We start from the raw sequence: 21,450 nt of genomic DNA, 5'->3' as shown, positions 1-21,450 counted from the left end.
AAAACGATGGGACACGATAGGTAAAGTTTGGAAATGGATCGCTGGAACTCCTGACGCCGACGACCTACATGTCATTAACTCCACAATGAACTCCCTGATAGCAGAAAGCAACAAACAAATAATAATCAACCAAGGTTTCAACGACAGGCTGAAACAAATAACTGATGTCGCTAACCAAGTCGTAAATATCGAGAACGAACGCTATGAGTCATACCAAGTAGAAAATCGAAAACTTATTCTACTTCCCAACATAAATATGTTACAAGAAAAATTGGATGTCATAGAAGACGCTATACTGTTAGCTAAACACGGGATTCCGAGCAGTAAGCTACTATCCCTTGAGGATCTGACCTCAATAGAACAGTTCCTTGAAAAGAATAACATTAAATACAACACACCGGAAGAATTGCTAAGGCAATCAACTGCCCAAGTTGCAGTAAATGAAACTCATATACTATACATGCTAAAGTTCCCCAAACTATCTCCAAAAATCTACGAATACGACTATATCGATTCGATAATACAACACGATGCACGTATAATCGTCACACAGAACTATATATTACAAAATCAAACCCACGTATATTCCATGGCAGAGAAGTGCCAACAACAAGAAGACGTTTATATATGTCCGCAAATCGGCATACAACAACCCACAACATGCATTCAACAAATTGTGAAAGGAGAAGATTCACAATGTGACTACGAAAAGATTTATAGCCAAGGCTTCATAAAAAGAATCAAAGAAGACACAATACTAATCAATGACGTCATAGCAGAAATCGCATCAAACTGCAGCAAAATGAACCAAGTACTGAACGGTTCCTACGTCATACAATTCGAAAATTGTAACATCATCATTAATGGAGAAATTTATTCAAACAATGAAGTCACCATTCCTGGTAAACCATTTAAGTCAACAACAGGAATTAACATTGACAAAGGCGAAATCAAACATAGACCGCCTCTTCAACTGATACAAAACCTCACAATAGAACACAGAGAAAAGCTAAAAAGTATCAACCTACAAAACGACTCCTTGAGATGGAAATTTAACATATTTGGAGGAACATTTGCGTTAATATGCATATGCGCATGTATAATATTTCTATTCTTCCAATTCAAGAGAACTACAGTAAAAATAGACATGACTCAAGCGAAACAACTCGAAACCTTTGTCAGCCGACCTATCTCGTTCCACGCAGCAGCGAGACTTTGAGGGCAAAGTCACTTAAGAGGGGAGGAGTTAAGACATCGTAGCCGAGTTAAGCTGATCTCGCATCGAAGACGACATCGCAGCATGGGCTAAAAGACGACAACGCAGAACGGCATCGAGCATCGAGAATCTGCAACGCAGCAGAATGCACCGAGCAAAGCGATGACGACGAAGACGCCGAGCAACGCGACACTGGCCACGCGCAGACAGCTCCAGAAAAAGGACACCGCTGCACGTGGAGAGCCAACGTGGCCAAACCGTGGGAACCATCGTGGGTTCCCGACAGTAGGGCACAAGCTGGGCGATGATAAATCAGTTGTAATTAGGAGTTCGAAACGATAAGTCGAGTTGTAAAATTATCTCTAGGTTTAATAAAATTTTTTTTATGACCAAACGGTTATAAGAAAGTTTAACTAGCGTCTTGCCAGCGTCTCGAACGAAAGTCTCTGGCTCTGGCTGGGTTACAACTTTCTAAAAACCAATATTCCCGGGTCGCTCGTTTGGCCGTTCGGCCGGCCAACGAACAACGGTCATTTCCTGCCCTAACGCAACGCGAAACGTGCGACGACTGGCGCTGCCTGGCGCATGCCGGGGTCGTCACCATCATCACCGGCGTCGTCATCGTTATGCACCTACAGGCAAACATCTGCGTCGCGATCGTTGCGTCTAGAAGCCGCCGAGCATTAGCAGGCAACCGGTCGAAGCCGGGCCGGAAGATGGAAGCGAAAAAAAACGTTCACTAAACGCAACCATTGACTAGTGCGATGGTGGGTTGGATTATGCGCTCGTGGCAGTAAACACACACACTCTGTGCGCGACTAATAAGCAGAGCTCGTACTCGTACGTAATGTCTCCGGATACGAAAGCGGTTCCTAAGAAACGGTCGATCTATCCCGTCCGGAGGTCAGGAAGCAGAAAGATGAGATGAAAGTCTGTGCTGTAAGTGAATGTGTATCGACACAGACACACGATGGATTGCGATGCAATTTTATCATTGTTTAATCGAAAATCCCGACCCCCATATTGCATACTTTCTCAGGCAGATTCTATCATTTATATGCGCCGCAGATAGAGCTCATATAATTTGTATCGCGTTCAGTTCCGGTTCTGTTGTAATGACGGGGAAAATTAACTAAAATATTTTATTATAATTTGAAGTCGTTTAACATCCACAAACAGTTTCCACCAATATGTCTTAATGAAGCTCATAGAGAAACCGGACCCGAATTAAACCATTTAAATGTGCCAAACTCAGCCAACCATTTGGCGTTACAAGTGAGCAAATTTTTATCATGGCTACATTTTACACTTTCTTTTAGGGGCATCCGAAAAAGAAAAACAACCCTGGACACAAATTTCACTGTTATGTCTTGAACCTCTCACCACGCACCATCCTCATCCTTCATTGCAAGCAACATCGTGTAATCGTTAAAAAGTCTTGCTGCTCCATGGATATCATGGTCATACGTCCGCTGCACGAATTTCTTCCCATTTTTTCTTCCGCGCCAATAAACGAAGGAGTGGTTTCCTTGGATCCAAAGACTTTTAAGTGAGACGAATCAGTTAAAGTGTTTTTGTTTTCGGGAGGTAGAAAGTTCGTGCATCTTCATTGCACTATTATCACAGCACGTTGTGCATGTAACAGCATGTGAAATACATACGCCGTGACAGATGAGCTGTTTTAATGATAATATGTCAGGTAAGGAAGAAGGAAAGGAAAACGGCCAACCACAGCAAATGAACTACACGAGTCTCTTTAATTCACAAACAGATTCGCGCTTGACGAAATTAAACTACCGCTCAAAAGAGTTTAATTGGATACCGATATGTCGGGTCGGTTGCTCGATAACTTTCGACAATGTGAAAGCGTGTTGGGACATTTTGCGGTAGGTACAACGTCGTTTTGCACGCCGGCACGCTTCGGTGTATCGACATGCATTTTACGAGAGAGAAAAAAAGGCCGAAATTGAACTGTCAAAATTGGCATCCATTTTGCTTGTCTGGGGGAAAACAATTTAAAATTATTCAAATATCTCTAGCAATTCATTGATTTTTATGCCCCGATAAAATTAGAGCGATAAAGCTTTGAAAAACACCAATAAAAAGGAATCATTTAATGTCAACAACCATCAACATCCAGAAAACCAGGTCTGCTAGATCTGCCAGACAAAAATCCGGGGTGCGCAAATAAACCCATAGTCCAATAAAATGACGCTATGACGCAACCTAAACCCCTTGGCACGTTCACCAAGGAGTGGGTGAGATTTTACGGGATCGAATCAATCAAAGCGATCACCCCCGAATGAGTTGAATAACAACCGGATCCACGACCAAGACCAAAGAACCACTGGAAATGGGAAAGTTAGAAACACGCTTCAGACAAACTCACTTACCAAATATGAGATTAGTCAACATCAACTTTAATTTTCCGCTAACAAGGACGCACCGGACACGGTCAGCGTACTTTATATGGGTTCGTAGGTTCTGCCCAAAATTGAGAGCGACCCTCGTGGCGTACAATCTGAAAGCGAAAAGAGAGAAATTTAAATAAGTTTAGTGATTATAAAATAAGCGAAGGAAAATCTGTATTGCATAATAATTAATTTCAATAGCGATTCTCCACAGCCGTTTCGAAGCCACGTGCACTAATCCCTACGCAATCCCTCCAACAAACTCAGGCTAGTGGTAGCATGTGCAGTTTCCCCCATGTAGGACATTTATCGATTTCATTTGCCCGGTTTGGCGAACCAGCACGACCGTAGAGAGCACTCGCAGGAGCGTAACTTTTCGCTATCGATCAACAGCGTCACGAGTCGTAAAACATTAACCACCGCATGTAGTGAATCCTACACATAACATCGTGCCTCCAGGGTTCGCCTCCGGATACTGGGAAGGCCGGAGAGTCCGGGGAGTAGCAAACATAGTTAGTTGTGAAAGCCGTTTGGCAAAGCCTTTTTGCTGTACAGATCACCTAAACGACGAGCAAAACGATGGATAAAGTTGGCGACCCATTGCTGCGTGGTTGGAGTTGAAGTTGCAGTAAGATTTTTACTACTAGTGGTAGTTATGGGAGGAAAATTAGGAAAAACATACACAAAAGAAAGGACTTTAAAACTCATCAATACCGCACGCTTTAAGGGTTAACCGTAAGTAGTGTAATAGCTTAAGTATGGTTCGTTTCCAACATGCAATAAAAATAGGCACATGCACACCCTAAAGTTACATCAAATTATGCAGTAATAACACATAGATCTCGTGCCGTCATCTTTCTCTCTCTCTCTCTCTCTCTCGGGTCCTGTTGCAACCCGCCGGAGCTCAATTTAGAAGTATAGGCCACCCTCTACTATCACGGTTATGGCCTTTTGCGTAACGGTTATGTGAAAGTAGCGAAAGGTTTTGACGTCCACCAGCGTGCAATTCCTCGGGCGCGCGAAATTCCTCTCCGCGATTGAGGGATTCGACGGTATGCAACAAGATATGAAATGCAGAAGAATCTATGCTCACCCTTCCAGGACCCTTTGCCCGATGTACAAAGGACCAAGACCCCGGTATCAGATCATTTCACCTTACGATCGGTAAGCGTACCGATTTGTGCGGCACGGTCTGTAATCAGAAAGCTTCGTTCGCTTTCTGGGCGATTAAGTCAGCAACGAAGTTCAAAAGCGAAAACAAAACTGTAGATTATCTCCCTGGTCGAATGTGAAATTTGGTGCGCTGCTCCAAATTGCACGATCACGAACAACGTAACGCCAATTGGAGGGTAAAAGTGCAACCTCTCCAAAGCGTATGCCGTAACTGGGGTGGGCAGCATGGCTGATCAAACCCCGATCAAGTGATAATTTGCTTTTACATGATCTCACCATCCTTTACGGTAGAGCTTTTACGGTTGGGTTTATACGCAGGGTTTGGTGAGATAATATTATTATTAAACTGGACTCATCAAACTCGACCTCAAGCAATCCTGTAACACTGACCAAATACCTTACATGTAGGAACTGGAACTTTTACATTCCTCCGACAATTCAGACTTATTTGAACTAGTTTAAGTTCATGCAGACTAACGCCTTATGCATGAACTAGAGACGTGCTAGAACATTTCTCAGATAAAACAGACTAACAGCATGAACGTCGAACGGCAGTCGAATCGAATGGAGACGTCGAATCGAACGGCAGAAAATTTGGTATCATCTAACATATTCGAATCGACGAATGTCACATCGATTTTTTTAGCTTTTTTGCAAGGTATGTAGATATAGAACAAAGTGAGTTGAGAGGAGGTGCCGTAAAAAGCCCGTTTTGACACATGGAAAGAAGTAGAAGACCAGGACCAGTTTGACGTTTACTTGACCGGATTGAATCAGCTGGTTATATGTGTTGTTTATTATTCTCGAAACAATAACATCATTATATGATTTGTTTTCTTCCATTCTGCTGTTCAATATCGTTTGGAAAGCTTAGATCAAGTGAAGAAATCAGGATATCGTAGTGTTTCAGTGCTATCTGAGGAGATTCTGTATTGTATTTATTACTGTATGAGGTGGTAACGATTCAGCGCCTATATGGACAGGGCAGTTTTGACTGTATCGGCGTAACAGGCGGAGCCGGTTGATCCCCGAGCTATTGGTTGATCCGAGATATAGGATCGTTCCATTTTTTTGCCGATCTGCAAGCAAAAATTCATCAAGAGCACAGCAGATCGAGCTTCATCAATGTATGCTAGAGATCGCTTGCTTGACCAACAAAGAATGCTTGACCGCAGTTTGTTTACATTTCAGTCAAGTAAACGTCAAATTTTTTTTCAAGATGTCCGACCGAGAAATCGCTATTCCGACACCTCCTCTCAACTCACTTTGATATAGAAGGTAGAGTTGTTTAGAGCAAATTGACATTTCTCGACCTGACATAACAGTTCCGAGGTGATCAAGGGGAAGGGTATTGAGAAGAGTGATGGCAGCGTCGGAGGAGGTGCCGGTGGTGGTATCGCTTGCGATTTTTTGACGAAAAATGCAACCAAATATCGTCAATCGTCTGTGGGACAACACTTAATATGCGAAGATGACCCATAAATTAGCGAAATTGCTCAAAGGATTGAGAATCGAGGCTGTTTGTTCATGTTGGTAGCCCCATACCATATGTTTTTGTAAACAAACTCTGACATAACTCGACTAAAATGTCGCCCTGTCAAATCGATAAAAATCCACCTTCTAAATACATACACCTTGCTTTTTTGGTTGTCAAACTGGCTTCTGAGCTGTCAAACCGGACCCAAAATATAAACAATACTGCATGACCATTTGGTTTACAGAAAGCGATAAATTACAAATAAAATACAGGAAAAGAAAAACCATCGTCAAATTTAAGTAAAAACGATTTCAGCGATATCGGGTGCTGTTGACAAAGACACTAATAAGGTTAGACAAGTTTTTGAGGTCTTTCCTAGGGATATTGTAGCCAGGGAGCTTGTTTGATGTTCCGGAACAGGATGGACGCTGCGCGCTGTCCATTCCGCTGAGTTTATTAAATGTAATCGATACAAAGAATAACTTTTTCCCTCTAACGAAACTGTCACCTTTCTTCCCAAACACCCTGTCCTCTACAATTCAGCTAAGCTTGATGAGTCAACTTAACAACACTAGACACATTTGAAAAAGCATTTCACAAAAAAGGGCCAATCTTAATTAAACATACATCGTACAATCGCAACCATGATAAGCCACTTGTATGTCTTAAAGTACACGAATGCTTCAACTACAAAAACGATAAGCAATCGCGTGTAGCGCGTGTTTCAAGCGGTCTCCTCGCGCTGTAATCGTACTGATTCCAACAAATTATCATCGTCCATAATTGATGAGTAAATGGTGCTTAATTGGAAAAGGGGTTAACAAATTATTAAATCTAATTCCCTCCCAAACGGCAATCAATTTACGGTTCGGAACGAAATCAAAACCAAACCGAAACAAAAATTGGCCCAATCGCCCATACCGTTGCACACATCGCCCACAAACACTAGAACTCACTAGAACCAGAAACAAACAAACCACAGTAACGAAAACAAAACCGAAAAACCGCCAACTCATTACCACAGGTTAAACGGTGGGAAATGGTCCCGTCGAAATCGAACGAACGAATCAATGGAAAAAGCTCGATAATCACCACGAGGAAGCTGGCGTTCGGCGCGTAGAACTAGCGCCTGCTGGTACCCGGTAGAACGTAAACGCAACACCGGAGGTATTCGGAGGCTTCAGTAAATTGGGTTTCCGCTTGCTGGCAGCTGATGATGCCACCGCAGGTAAAAACAACCTTCAAACGCACGCACGCCAACAATAGTGTAGCAAAGTGGAGTCACTGTCGCTCAAAAAAAATGGAAAATTATTTCACGGTCAGGTGAGTTTGTAGCTGCTACTATTGGAACTAGTTTACTGGTCACTTTTGACTGTCTCGAACTAGAATCCGGATTCGGTCTAAATGAAGCCAAATATTAAAATGATGTACAACAGAGCTCTGTATTAGTTTTAGAGCAGAAAGCTCTTACCCCTAGACCAATCACGTCTCAACGTGATCATCATCACTCGGGCTGGCCACATGATGATAACCTACTTTGCATCAGCCAGGGTGAAGCAGTGAAGCAGGCTTTGTTTCGCTGTTTATCTGGGCAAACAAAAACTAACGTTGCTGATATGAACTTCTGACTATTCTTAGGTCTGTCCCTTCGTCCACAGCAACCAAGACCCCGGGAAGCACTATCAAGAGGCCTCACGCTTCATGGCAACGTGTAGAAGTGTTCCGCTGTGCTAAATAGTACGATAGCTTCAAGTACCGTCCATTATAATTTTGCTCTCTTTGCAATCGCTTTGGCCGCTGTTTGACTTATCTTTTCTGCTGGCAATTAAATCAAGAAAAACATTAAACGGTTTCAATTCGTTTTTCGGTTGTGTGCCTAAAAATGCGCCATTAGTGGTGAAAGTGGATCTACGTATCTCGGTGTCAGTGAGGCAAATAACAGAAACAGATGGACAAACAAACGAAAAAGTTTAAACTGGATCAAAACACAGCTCAAACTCATAGCTAGAGAGGCACCAGAAGAGTACCAGTCCAGAGTAAAATATATTCCAAGCAGTCAGTTCCAGAGTTCAGTTGAACGTCTGCTTTCCCGCGGTCTACACAGTTCCTCCTATCCGGTTGGGGTTAGAAAGTCGCTTGACACACACCTGCTGCTGCGGCAAACGTTCGTGCTTGAGAAGTTGCGATGGCCCTTTCTTCCCTGACCTGTCTTTATCGGACCCGTCTAACGTCAGATCTGTTTGGCTATCGAATGTTTGCCTTTCCACCTTGCCTAGCCAGCTTCGGTTTCGTACCGAATGAATGACGGTCGGTCGTGGTTTTGAATGGGCCCGTTTGTGTCTAGGCTACAACTTCCTGTGATTCTTCTGCCGGGATTTCTCACACATTACCTCGTTTACCTGGCGTTCTGGAACATCGTCGGAGAGATCGCGTCAAAAAGGAAATGAAATTTCTCTACCAACTGTGACCGGTTCGGTTAGAGTTTTTTTTTATTAAACTGGAATCGGGAAATAAGATTTGAGTGGAATGAACCTTTCGCATCTAATTCTTCTGCTTAAAATGGATAGGATTCGTATGGACAGTAGGCCCAAATCGAACCAACTATGAAACCATTTCCGTTATTAATTCTTCGCCTTCTACCGGGTGACAACAATCCATTTAAAGATCCAGAAGATCTTGCGAGAGATCTGGAAGTGGGATTTAGCTTTTTCTCAAACGATCAAGAGTAAACACGGTTCGCTCTATCATTTATAAGAAGCCAGCTCAATATGCTTCATGGTCTTATCTTCTTATTTGGTGCTCAGGGTTTATTTAGATGGTGCTGGTGATATGACGACTCTGGTGACTCACAGTGGCCGCTGGGAGGCGTACTAAGCGTGGGTAGTTTAATCACAATTATAAACGACCACTGCCCGAAGGTCAATCGTTCGGCCTGGGAACGAAGCAAAGAAAGAAACCAACTATAAACGGAACGACCACTCGCGGTGATGGTAAGAACCTGTTTCCAAAGGGATGGCGGTAGAAAGATGACCAACTAGGGCATCATCCCCAAAAACTTCCGAAAGCATCGCGCATGAGTGCGTGACTGTTGATGCGTACGATCAAAAGGTACTGTTGAATTAGGGTGCACGATCGGATAGGACACCGTAGCTCTGAGCTGTTGAGCAAATTAAAATCCCGGATGGCTTCAGTTGGCTCATTCTCCACGGGCTTTCTTCGATATTCTTGAACCTCAGAAAAGCTTCTAATTAGCCATTTTTTTATAGAAATAAGCTGAAAAAGGTATGAGATGTTTCATTGGGAGAATGAAGTCCAATATTATGGGTTTTATACCTCAAGGACGCGATTAAGGAAATACTTTCTAGCTTTAACGTAGATCCATCAGCCATCAGCACCAACCAGTCTCAATATGCTGTCCGTCCGTTTCCCTTGGCTGCGAAGGCGTGCCTTCTAGATCTTAATTAACTCCGCGTGACCTTCGCGACAGTTGAAAAGGGGTCGAAATTTGCACGATTCGCTTTGAAGTCACCCTCTCCGGTGACAGCCGATGGGGCCCCATTTAACCTGACTTACTTATCATCAATTAAGCGCGTTTGAACCCTGCGCGATCTCGGACCGATTGATCGTCAGCGAGCGAGTTGCGATCAACTTTCTTGGACAGCCCTCTCGGGTGTCTTGCGTGCGGCAGCGTGGAGAAAGAAGATTGCGGCCCAAGACGTGTCAAAGGTTCACACGCAACCAAAACCCGTTCTGGATGATGAGTCATCCAGGAGCACTACTCCAGGCTTCCCTACACTTACCTCTTTTTCTATTTCAAATCGTAGTAGCAGTGGTGGTGGTTCCGATGCTCGATAGATTTCGGCGCATATCAAAGTAACACTGCACTAGTACGACAACATATCACACGCACTTGCCACATAAGCCTACAAACATAATCACGCTGTATAAAAGCCAACAAAAAGAGACAGACCCGTAAAGATTGAGGATGAGAAAGAAAACCACCGTAGGGAAGTGGGTGAACATAAGAAAGTGCCGCTACATACACAGGCACACACTTCCACGCACGCACACTCTACGCTACACGTCGACGAGCAAGAAACAAAAACATAAAACTATCGAAAAACAGTAAGAAACCCGCTTGTGGAGAAAATCGTCCACAGCTGGAGGCTCTGGATCGATCGATTCGAATGGACGACGAAAGACCTTCGGAGCTTGATGTCAAAGTGTTTTGCTGGCTGCTCTCGGACGCAACATAATCGCTCATGCCGCTAAAAGAATCGACGTATACACGCACTTGCTAGTGAAAATATGTATTCAAGAAACACAAAGTTTATCACACACCTGATATGCACAGAAAAAAAGCTTACAATCGATCACGGTTTGTTTGTGTTTTGGGGGAGGAGAATACACCGAGTGTGACCTCACAGCACGACGATTCGATTTGGAATGGCGTTTTTGACATAACGGCGTCAACGACATTTGAAGCAACAGCCACTTACACTTGCTACAGTTCCATTCTGCACACTAGCTATTGGATGTTTTTGTGCTAGAATTTCGAATGGAATAATTGGGGAGAAAGTAAGAGGAGCATCGTTACATGGAAATTAGAAACACAAAACGGAAGCAGATATTTTTCACTTGGTTCAATCTTAAAAATAGAATAAAAACATCACAATAACAAGCCAAAATAAAAAAAATATAAAAATAACAAATGGTGTCCATGAGAGCGACCACCGTGACGTCTGAACATCGATGACAGCCCGCACTGTATGCGGCCCATGTACCGTATTATCAACCAAAACAAAACGTACGCATGCGAGTCTGTGTATTTTGTTTCGAAACGCAGCAAAAACGTAATATTCCGCTCGCGCCACAAAACCGTAAGTGAAAATACTTTGCAATTTGTTATCTTTTTACTGCGTACAATCCATCATACTTCAAGGTGCAATCGCGTGAACGCCACAGACCATCCTTATCAGCGCAGTGTAAACAAAGCCGCGAGACGAGCGAAAAAAAAATCAATTCAAAAAAGTTTGAGCGCGCGCACAAGGGCGGCGCAAAAAGCGTGCCCAAAATTCGGTCGTCCTCGGCACAGGACAAAGAGCAGCTAGCTAGCGGGTCAATACGGTACCAAACAAATGGCAGGCAAGACAAATTGGCACCACCCTCCGTCGCGAGTGGTAATAAACCGTCGTGTGTGATCGTGTTGCGTGTCTGGCCACTAAATAACATCGCTAAAGAGGCTGCCTCAAAAAAACATGTGTCGCTACACACGTACGAAGGGATAGATAATTTGTGGGTGTTCACGTTAATTAAAATTAATTTTGACACCACTTCAAATACCATTCCGCGAGGGGCAAGGACTCGGCAGCAAGCTAGCGATCAGACTGTGTTCGTCACTACCTCCTCACGGAAGCATGATGCTTTATTATTTGGCGATTTATGAAGGTGAAGGAAAGTAAAAATAACCGTCTGATATTTTCCCATTTTCTGTCGCAGAAAAATTCACAACACAGCGCGACACGTAACGGATGGACCCCGAACCGGGCGGACGGACGGACGGACGGACAGCGCCGGTCTGATCGATAATCCCCCGTACCGTGGTGCTGTGTGCATCCTGCCTTTTGTTTTGTACGTGTGTGCAGCAGCGCAGTATGAATTTAATAATATCTTCTGAAGGAACTCGAAAACAAACGGTGTGAGGAACTGCCGGAAGGAAAGCAACCTGCTGTCGTTTGCTGAATGGGCAGAGTGCACTAATAATGAAACCGAACGACAGTCTCAAAACAACCGCAGAGAATCATAAACCAGCCGACGGCAGTCCGTTAAAGCTCGTGAGCAAACAGTTCCTCTGCGGCACACCGGTTCGATCGATCCGGTGGCATGTGAGTAGTGGCCACGCTTGTTACGTGCAGTGAGCGGATTAGAGTGCTTCTGGAGTTTGTTTTTCTTTGGTTTCTTTTTTGTTTTTCTTCCGGTGCGCGTGATGCGATGGGACATTCGGTGTCTGCCGGTAGGGTCTGTTTGAACGCGAACTAAGCTGGGACGAGCAGGCAGCCCTGCTGGACGCGACGGTAGATCATCCACTGGTTCTACGGTACCCGCTCGGTGCCGAGTACCAGGCGGCCTTCCTAAAGCACATCATCGCCCAGCTGTCCAGCATGAACGTTGAGCATCACGATCGGATGTACGAGAAGTATTGCGCGATGCTTTCACCCGGCACGGAACTACCCTTGGACGACCCGTCGATCGGGCTCAGCTACAAGCACTACGAACTGCCCCACGGACAGGGCGTTATATCGTTGAAGGAATCGGGCGCGTTCGTGTCGGACGGTACGACCGGGCTGTGCAGTTGGCAGGCGGCCAAAGCACTGTGCGAACACATATCGAACAATCGGGATGATTTCCACGGCCGGAACATACTGGAGCTGGGGTCGGGCGTGGGTTTGTCCGGGATTTATCTAGCCAAGTGCTACGAACCGTCGATCATCGTGATGTCGGATTGTCACTCGTCGGTGCTGACCGCGCTGAAGGAGAACGTCAGGCTCAACTTCCCCGGTGCGGCCTCGGTCGAGTGTGACAATCCGTTGGTTAGTTTGCTGCTCGACAGCGGCAACACGCTGATGGGTGTGATGGATCTCGATTGGCAGTACATTAGTGCGTCCAACCTGAGCCAGCTGATCGAACCGGACGTGATCGTGGCGGCCGACATCGTGTACGATCATACGCTGTTTCCGGCGCTGCTCTCGACGCTCAACTACATCTTCTGTCTGTCGAACAATCGGTGCAAGTTTGTACTGGCTTGTACCGAACGGAACCAGGACACGCTGAACGAGTTTCTGCAGCTGTTGAGTGAGTGTTGGCAGGTCGTTCGTAGACGGCGACCGGCATTTCCCTACTAACTGCCATTTTCAAATTACAGTCACGGCCAAGTTTCGCATCAACGAGGAAACGGTTTCACCATCGCGCCACTTTCACTGGGACAGCAGCGCATCGACCATACGGATCTTCACCATAACGAGAGCCTTCTCATAAGCACCTTCTACTGCACACCGGCGGCATGCGGAAAATCCTTTTAACCACCTATCGCTAGATATGCTTTCGTATGATGCTTGTCTCTTTTTTCAACAACCAACTTTAATCAAAAATCTATCATAATCTATTCCTATATTTATTATAAATCGGCGCCAGAGGGACCATCAGACGGGAATTGCGTACACATCAACAATTACCTTACATCAGCTTACACCGAAATGACCGAAACAAAAAGACAAAACCTTAAAGTACACACACCAAATACACACAACATACCACAACGGAAAATGGAACAAGTTAACCTGTTTTATGAAGAGAGAGAGAGCAAGGAAAAAACACGTCCAGTTTAGCCCAGAAAATAGAAATCCAACTATATATGTACGCTAGTTGAAATATGCTAAATATATGTATACATATACATTAGTGCAATCCTAATTTTATTATGGTTAAGAAGGGTTTTTTTTTTGCAAGACCCAAAGAGACAAAACACTATCCTATTCTAAATGCGAAAGATCGTCGAGCTCGGGCGGAACCTGTATGATGTCGTCCTGTAGCTCCGGCCCACCATTTCCACCACCCGTACCGGTGGAAATGAACGCAGTCGGTTTGGTAATGATGTTGGCAGCTGGCCCAGCTTGGGATTGATTTATAATGACCACCTTCTGGCCGATTGCTGTACCACCGGCGGTACCACCCGCTTGCACGCCGGTCAACGTTCCCGGTTCCAGCTTGATCAGGTTCGATTGCAGCTGTACGGTGGTGTTGGGCGTTGCCATGGAACCGGCGGTTACGCTGCTCTGCCGCTGGATGATGGGACCTACAAAATCGTCTACATCTCAGTAAACGTAGCAATTGAGTGATTGAAAAACAAAACCAAAAACGGAAAACCAATAAACACAACCGGCAAACCGAAACGTTTGCCCCCACTTTCGAGGCGTGATGCTAAAGGGAAAGTAGAGAAGGCTTACCTTGCGATGGGGAAGGTGTTTGGGCCCGTTGCGGGACTATCACAAACTTTTGCTGCTGTTGCACAGTGCCCGGTACGGTTCCCGGTGGTCGCTGGATGGAAGCTGTCGCTGCTATCGTTTTCGCTACGGAGGACTGTGGTGTTTGGGGACGGGAGGAAGGTGCCGACGTGAGGACGACGGTGTTGCTACTGTTGCTGCTTGTGCTGACCGTAATGGAGGTGGTAGCTGAGGGGGTGGTCGTTGAGGCGGATGGCGGACCACCCGACCCGGGCGCCGCGGACGATGGAGAGGCTGAGCGTGCTTTAACGACTGCCTGGTGCAACGTTTGTCCCAAGCATCCGTAGTCCCGCTTGTACTCTTCCACCAGATCGGGTGGATTGCGAAGGGTTTTCAGTATCGGGGGAACACCCTTCAGCAGCATTGCCCGTATGTGGCCGGCGGCAATCTTGTCCGTGTTGCTTATGTTGCTAGTGATTCCTTGCAGCAGTGGTTCAACGCGCTCGGAGATGAACTTGAGCCGTGGTATGATGAAAACCTTCGTCACCTCCGTACCCAGCTCGGACAATCCTTGCAGGGCGCCGTACATCGACGACAGTGGTGTTTTGTCGTTCTGCAGTGCGGCACTGAACAACCGTGTTACACGCGTTTGCAGATTGTTCGTGGATGTGTTGAACGTTTTACAGATCTGTGCCATCAGGCGGGCGGCAAAGTCACGCAATGCCCAGTGATTGTCCAGCTCGGGACGCATACATAGCTGCCGGGACACGATGCACGTCGATACGCAGGGAATCAGTTCGTGGAGCTAGAAAGGAAGAATGGAAGCAATTACAACCGTTTGGCATGTCCAAGGCCAATCCATCACCTACGTATTTCTCCAGATAGAGCGCAGGATTGTCCAGCAGGGCGCGAACCATTCGCATGAGATAGATCAACAGGGCCAGATTGTTTTGGACCACGTTCACCTTCACACCCTCTGCGATGAAGGTACACATTCTCGGGAGCATTTCGTGAAGACCCGGATCGCTGGACAAGGACGTGAGTGCTTCTGCTCGTCTCGCCTCATCTGACCCGACACATGCCTCCGTAATTTCCTTGTAGTACAGCTGCTGTTCCACCGAAAGTTCGTGCTGTGCCAACTGTTTCACTTGTACCGTTTCCGAGTTCTTCAGCTTATGCTTGTTGATCGTCGGTTTGCCCGTTGTGTCCTTTTGATTCGTTTTGTCCAACTTATGGGCAGGATTGACGGAATCCAGAGCCTGCACATCCTTCGACAGTGGCGGTGGATTCTCGGGCACCGTCGGTTGTACACCTTCCACCGCCAACCAATGCGTACGTAGCGATGGTTCGAGCGGAATCTTTGGCGGTTGACCCTGTACCACCTCGGTCAGGTCGACTTCCTTCTCCTCGATGAAATGTAGCTCCCGTCCACCGCCGGACGCAAACCGGAAGGGAATAAAGTCCCGGGCCACGAACCCGTACTGCGGTTCGATATTACGCACCTTCAGTGAATGGTCCACGTCGGCGATGGATAGCTTCATGCGCTTCGAGTGATGCATAAACTTGACGGCATCCTGTACGATCTGCTTCAGCTTGAAGGAAACATCGTCCGCCAGCTCTTTGGCCGCGTCATCCGGCAGGCTACCGACGCCGATGCTTTCCGCTATTACCTTCATCGATTCGAGCGACAGCGTCGAACCGTACATTGTTTTATCGCGATCGCCCATTGTTTCTTAATCCGTTAACGGGGTAAGTTTTACATCAAAATTAAATAAACAAACAATAGATATACACACTCCTTCCCATTCGATGTTGAAAAAACTGCTTGTATTTTCTTTTGCGGGGCGACTGACACTTCAACAACTGGGCCCAAATAACAAATCTTTCCAGGCCAGATCCCGGACATTGATTGTCATCTAACGAGTTTTGAGTTTTGTTGAGAAATATTAAAAATAATTAAATATGAATGCGAAAATTATACGCACTGTCTTGTTAAAATATAAGTAATTATTTTATTCATATTTCACTCTTTAAAAAATCCTAAAACTGTGTGAAAAAATTAATTTCCCTCATGTTCTACCATTTTGTGCGACCTTGTGTCGCAGGGTTTATTTTGCTTGTTGGGAAATTTGGCCGGTTGACAGCTTTGACAGCGCTGTCAAATGGTCACTCAAAATGTGCCACAGTACTGCACAAACCAATTCCATTCAAAAGTGTGGTTGATTAGTTCAAGTTAGCTTAAAATTACGATAATTATCTACTTTACGGTCATTTTTATTAGCGCTGTCCTCTACATTTCACGATCCGATTAGCCATTTCCCTAACCCGCACGCCTTTCGCTCGAAATAATTCTCTTCCTGGCGAACGGCAAAAGTTTTCCCTTGGCGCCCGGCACACGGGTCAGCGGGAAAATCGACCAACGTCCTTGGATTGCGTTTCGACTGCGTGAGTGGCTGTCAAGCAGCATGGACGCGTGAGTTCCCCGCCGACGACCGAAATCATCATCGCTTTGGTCCCATTTTTCCAATTGCATCGTTTTGTGTTGATTGGCTCGTGGTGTGACGGGTGTGTTTTCGTTTTTGCGCTTCCGACATATTGGTGGTCCGAAGTGCCGTGCGTGTTTCCAGCAGACAGGAGAAAAATCGCCCGCACAGGGTAATCGATATCGCCCCACAAAAAAAAAGAAAAACCCGGAACCTTCCTCCTTTCTGCCGTGCAGAACTCCCACCTGGTTCGTGTGACAGCGAGAACCTCTCTGGGACCGGGACCGCAAGACGGACCAGACCGAATCAAACCAACCGAACCAACCGATTTCCACCGTTTCGCTCCATTTCCACACATTCTGCATCCGGTCCTCATTAGTGCTGATCACCACACCAGAAACCGATCAGAGTGCGGACCGCGTGTATCCCATTGCCGAGTTGCCGTACGTAGTTCCCGTCAGTGTTCCGCGTGTGCGCTTGCCTTGCCGCGTGTACGGGTGAGCGAGACGTATGCTGTAGAGAGGAGTTCGGCTGCGAGCAGTGCAAAAATCGGTTCCCGGCGTGTGTGCCACGATCCGGACTGGGGCGGCTAGAAAACGTGCCACACAGTGGCCACCAGAGCCAGAGGACTCAGGTAAGTCCGGATAATGTTACCCTCTTATTTAGCATAGAAAAAAAAAATTGCATGCTTTTTCATGGCCGCCTGTGAGTCGTGTTTGTTTTTGCGAGGCAATGCTTCCGATTTGACGTATAGGTTAGCATCGGGCCCGACGTCGAGTGTGGATAAAATGACGTCTCGATATCGCTTGTTCGGGGTTCAGGGGTTTCCCGTGGTGTAGATATGAATTTTCGGTGCATTTATCGATTATTTTCGGCAGAAACGGATTAAGAAGTTCATTTAATGCTTGGGAGCAGCTTTCCGGTAGCTTAAATACTAACATTCAATCGATATTCAAGACTGCATCTCGGCTTTGCTAGACAGCAGCGGGTTCGGAGTCGCATTATTAGTCGTAGCTAACACACCGTAAGCCGCAAGCCGAACGAAGGATTTATGCTGCTACCTGTATGCCGGTTTGCGGTACAAAAATGTTGGGCACCGAATCGCTGCGTGCGTGTGCGGGTGGTGGCGAAAGAATTAAGCCATGTTATGGTGCTTCTACCGTGCCGAAACCGTAGCAAGAGAGAGCCTACGAAGGCATGCTAAAAACCTTGAAATTTGGACAACAGCTGTCGTAACATAGTTCGCACACGTTCTGCTGCTGCTGCTGCTGTTTCTTCAACCCATAGCACGTACACACATATTCCTTCGCTGTTTTGCGATTGTCCCAGCTCTCGCAGCTCCGAAGCCTGCTTGTGCAACACGCTTTTTAACGGGTGTGATGTACGGGTGAACCTACTACGATGCGCCTGCTACGAAACAACAACAAAAAATTGTTTGACAACAGTTGTGCTTTTCGATGGTACATTTTATCATCACGGGCATGGAGCGACTAGCTGAGTGAAAGTTTCTGTAGCCGATTGTTGCCGGAAAAGTGCTTTCTGGGAAATGTTTGCGAACAACGAGAAGCAGACTTATTTTATTCAACTTGCACAACATTTTCATCATAAAATTTTCTTTCTTCCACGATCCGGCTTGCACGGACGGATATTGTTCATTGTACGTTTGTCTGTGCGCTATCTATCCAGACTGACTGGCTAAAACCGCCGAGCTTTACTTACCTCATCCATCCCCATCGAAAAAGTTCAGAATAAATTGGAATAGTAATATCAATTACCCGGTGCAAATCGTCCTTTGCAAATCAGAAGGATCAAAATGAAGTACGAGAACTATTATTTGCATTTTCGTATGTCTTCGTTCGTTCCATTAATAGGGAGGCTGGAGTTGGTGTTCTAACCGCACCATCCGGGTGGTCGGTTAATGTCAGTAACGGGAGGGTGGTGAAATTGGCGGTCCAGGGTGGATATGGATGACGTAATGGTATTTGCGTCATCACCCCTAAGGATTACTAAGCCCGCGTTTCCCGGGCACATTGTCGAATGCGTTGATGCGGGGCGCAAAAAACAAGGCGCCCTGGTCATGGGACAGAGATTTTAGAGAAGGCTCCCTGTAAATGTGATACTTCAGACGGTTGTGACCACGTGTTGGTATGGGTTTAAGTTAAGGACATTCTTATTAACGACCGTGTATTACTTAGAGCTTGCCTATGTTTCGTTTTTCAACGGTGGTACAGAAGGGTTTAGAACGTCTACACTTAAAACAGCACCCGCCAAAAGGAGGTCCTTTTGTCCCTAGACACTTGGCTATACGTTTGCACAAGCTACGTTTTGTTATTTCACCAGCAAGGTATTATTAGCAGCCGCAAAGGGGTTCTGAGTCATACGCATCACACCAGCAATAGATTTGAACACGTGTATGCTGATAAATCATTGTTAGCTGCGCTACGAGCAAATCACGGCCATTGTTTTCCCCCCTTTTTTTGACGAAAAGTTTGTTCATTGTGGCTGACCACCACAGTTGTTAATAAGCAAACCGCGAACCAACAGGCGGGGTTCTACTTCCGCTGATGGCGCCCATCCTGTGGACCATCGGCCTTACCTTTGTAACGAGGAAGCCCCGTATTCTGAGTGACATTTTTCGTTCACCTTTCTGCGGGACAATCGTTGAGGGTTTTTTTTTGTATTTCGTTTGCTTACTACCCATCAACAAAAGTGGGGTAAAACAGCGAGACAGGGTTACCCTTATGGTTGCAAATGTCAAAGCTCACGGATGCCATATTGTGGCCAATGCAAATGCTGCGCTGCGTTGAGATGATATGATGTAGCCCGGCGTGCCATCTTGTCAATGGAGGGTGAGTGAGTGTTACATTCTGTTACAACCCTTTTTGATATAATTTCCCTCGTCTTTTTTCCGAACACCGAAGAGCAGGTAGTGAAGTGTTTCACTACATTTTGATGAAGTTTTATTTCAATGTTCTAATTTGAGTCTTCCTGGCATTGCGAAGTGGTAAGGTCATAGTGGCCACTTAACGGTTTATTTATTAGATTTATTTAAATAACGTACGGGTATACTTACCTTGCCATGCGGGAATGGCCCGGATGGGATTGGAAATACGACCCTTCGGAGTGAAAGATCTTTGTCGGACACCAGATCAACTAGAGTTGAATTTTGTATTGTTTTATTTGTAGTTAAAAGAGGGTATAATTTTTCGTTAATTAAGTCTATGATGTTTTGGCCGTTTTTGACAAAATATTAACAGCCTTTTACAGGATGTTCGTCGAAACTGTTACTCTGGACCGATAGCTAAAAATTTGTGAAGTAGTTTTAGTGATGAAAAACACTTCGCAGAACCGGTGGAAGAAACGATAGCGGCACTGATCTTCACACGGCAAGATCCCGTATCAAATCCTGTCCGGACCGTTTCCAGTCGTACGCAGTACTGGCTATCCAACTGCGGACAAGTTATTTATGGAGGCCATTTACGGTAGGGCAAATCCTCATGAGGTTGTTGGAGCCAAAGAAAAGATAACTAATTTTTTAGCAGTCTGATAAAATTTTACCAAAATTTTATATTTGAAATTTACCTTTACAGCGTTTCTCCTGTCATGATACAAATATCTTCATGTTTAAATATTGTGTTTCTTCAGCCAAAACCACAATAAAACGTAGATTTTCTGGGATTCTGTGTTAAACCAAATTTGCCTTTTGTTTTAAACATGTAGACACTTTTCTTTGTATGGACTGAAGAACACTGTAACACTGTTCCTGTCAGCAAGCTACTGCTAACAGACATATCATCCCATTTTATGGCTCTTGTAATAGTGTCTCCTTAATATTTGATGGCTCTTTCTTATTTTTGGCCCGAGTCTACCGAGTAACGTGCATGTTTTCCGCTTATACTACGGTGGATCCGCTTCACTACACTCTCGAACTGTTGGCAATTTCAGCAAATACTCGTGTCTCGTGCGATGCGCTGTGCACAAATTAGCCAAGTGTCATCCCGTCATATTGCTGTGCCGATCGATTTTTGTATGGCGTCTGTCAAAACACTTTTAAATTAATCGGTTGGCGGTAAACCAAGCGAGATGCATCGCAATCGGACATGTTTCTTGGCCCTGCAAGATTGCACCATGATATCGGTTAATTTTACCCAAAAGGAGGAGAAAAAACAAGCTCTAACTGAAGCTAAGCGAGCGTGCGAGCGAGGTGTTTGGCATAGAACACACATACGAAACACAACAACCGGGAAAATGTAAGAACTCGTGCCAGATTTATAGGAAAGCACCATCGTTTTTTTTTTCTTCTTCCACCCAGCAAATTACATTCCTTTCATATCATTATTACCTTCTGCGAGCGTTGCAAATATTTGACCAAATGATGTGTGAAATATTCGAACGGACAGCAGGCAGGCAGTATTCGATTAAGTAGTTTCACCGCCTGGCTTCGAACGGCATTAGCCTCGCCTGCCCGGGGGCCGTGCGCGTTCGATGGTGAAATCCGCTTCTTCATTTTGTAAATGGAGACGCCTGGTGGCGCTCTCGAAGCGTAACTGCGATACGATGGCTACACGTACGGACGGATGAACGGATGAATGGGGGGCGAGAGGACGCCACCCAGCACGTGTGCCGTAAGGTTGTAAACAATTTCTTCTCCACCTCTTTGGATTTAGCTCTCGTTGGGGGGGGGTTGGTT

The 21,450-nt window shown here is 45.5% G+C and overlaps 4 protein-coding genes across 13 annotated transcripts in view; 2 read left to right on the top strand and 2 right to left on the bottom strand.

The window, feature by feature from the left end:
* Positions 1-10,734, bottom strand: part of LOC118506405 (MICAL-like protein 1) — a 41,940-nt gene extending 31,206 nt beyond the window's left edge. For 2 of the 5 annotated variants that reach the window (XM_036043469.1, XM_036043474.1), the window contains exons 1-3: positions 10,619-10,733; positions 10,078-10,217; positions 3,610-3,737 (exon numbers count right to left, since the gene is read on the bottom strand). The gene's annotated coding sequence lies outside the window, so the exon portion shown is untranslated. Of the gene's footprint in view, positions 1-3,609; positions 3,738-10,077; positions 10,218-10,618 lie in introns of all 5 variants that reach the window. The other 3 variants (XM_036043470.1, XM_036043471.1, XM_036043472.1) reach the window with 3 other exon arrangements.
* Positions 10,735-10,892: 158 nt separating this feature from the next.
* On the top strand, positions 10,893-13,747 carry LOC118506410 (protein-lysine N-methyltransferase EEF2KMT). Of its 4 annotated transcripts, none has more exons than XM_036043488.1 (5): positions 10,893-11,157; positions 11,220-11,404; positions 11,777-12,162; positions 12,295-13,129; positions 13,200-13,747. In XM_036043488.1, the coding sequence occupies exons 3-5, from the start codon at positions 12,040-12,042 to the stop codon at positions 13,310-13,312; spliced, it is 1,071 nt and encodes a 356-aa protein (XP_035899381.1). In that variant the 5' UTR covers positions 10,893-11,157; positions 11,220-11,404; positions 11,777-12,039; the 3' UTR covers positions 13,313-13,747. The 4 variants fall into 4 exon arrangements, with proteins under 4 accessions (XP_035899381.1, XP_035899379.1, XP_035899378.1 ...); XM_036043486.1 differs by having other exon boundaries at positions 11,220-11,422; XM_036043485.1 differs by lacking the exon at positions 11,220-11,404 and having other exon boundaries at positions 11,022-11,157.
* LOC118506406 (transcription initiation factor TFIID subunit 6-like) lies at positions 13,428-16,146 on the bottom strand. 3 transcript variants are annotated; one of them, XM_036043479.1, is made up of 3 exons: positions 15,147-16,146; positions 14,281-15,082; positions 13,428-14,141 (listed from the first exon to the last, which is right to left on the bottom strand). In XM_036043479.1, the coding sequence occupies exons 1-3, from the start codon at positions 16,002-16,004 to the stop codon at positions 13,807-13,809; spliced, it is 1,995 nt and encodes a 664-aa protein (XP_035899372.1). In that variant the 5' UTR covers positions 16,005-16,146; the 3' UTR covers positions 13,428-13,806. The 3 variants fall into 3 exon arrangements, with proteins under 3 accessions (XP_035899372.1, XP_035899371.1, XP_035899373.1); XM_036043478.1 differs by having other exon boundaries at positions 13,428-14,147; positions 15,147-16,140; XM_036043480.1 differs by having other exon boundaries at positions 13,428-14,129; positions 15,147-16,140.
* Positions 16,147-16,454: 308 nt separating this feature from the next.
* Positions 16,455-21,450, top strand: part of LOC118506401 (sodium-dependent phosphate transporter 1-A) — a 41,021-nt gene continuing 36,025 nt past the window's right edge. The window contains exon 1 of the mRNA XM_036043463.1: positions 16,455-17,394. The gene's annotated coding sequence lies outside the window, so the exon portion shown is untranslated. The remainder of the gene's footprint in view (positions 17,395-21,450) is intronic.

Source organism: Anopheles stephensi, chromosome 2 (genome assembly GCF_013141755.1).
Source record: "Anopheles stephensi strain Indian chromosome 2, UCI_ANSTEP_V1.0, whole genome shotgun sequence".
In the NCBI taxonomy this organism is placed as follows: Eukaryota; Metazoa; Arthropoda; class Insecta; order Diptera; family Culicidae; genus Anopheles; species Anopheles stephensi.
Note: the sequence above shows the minus strand (reverse complement) of the source record. Positions and strands in the feature narration are given on the sequence as shown.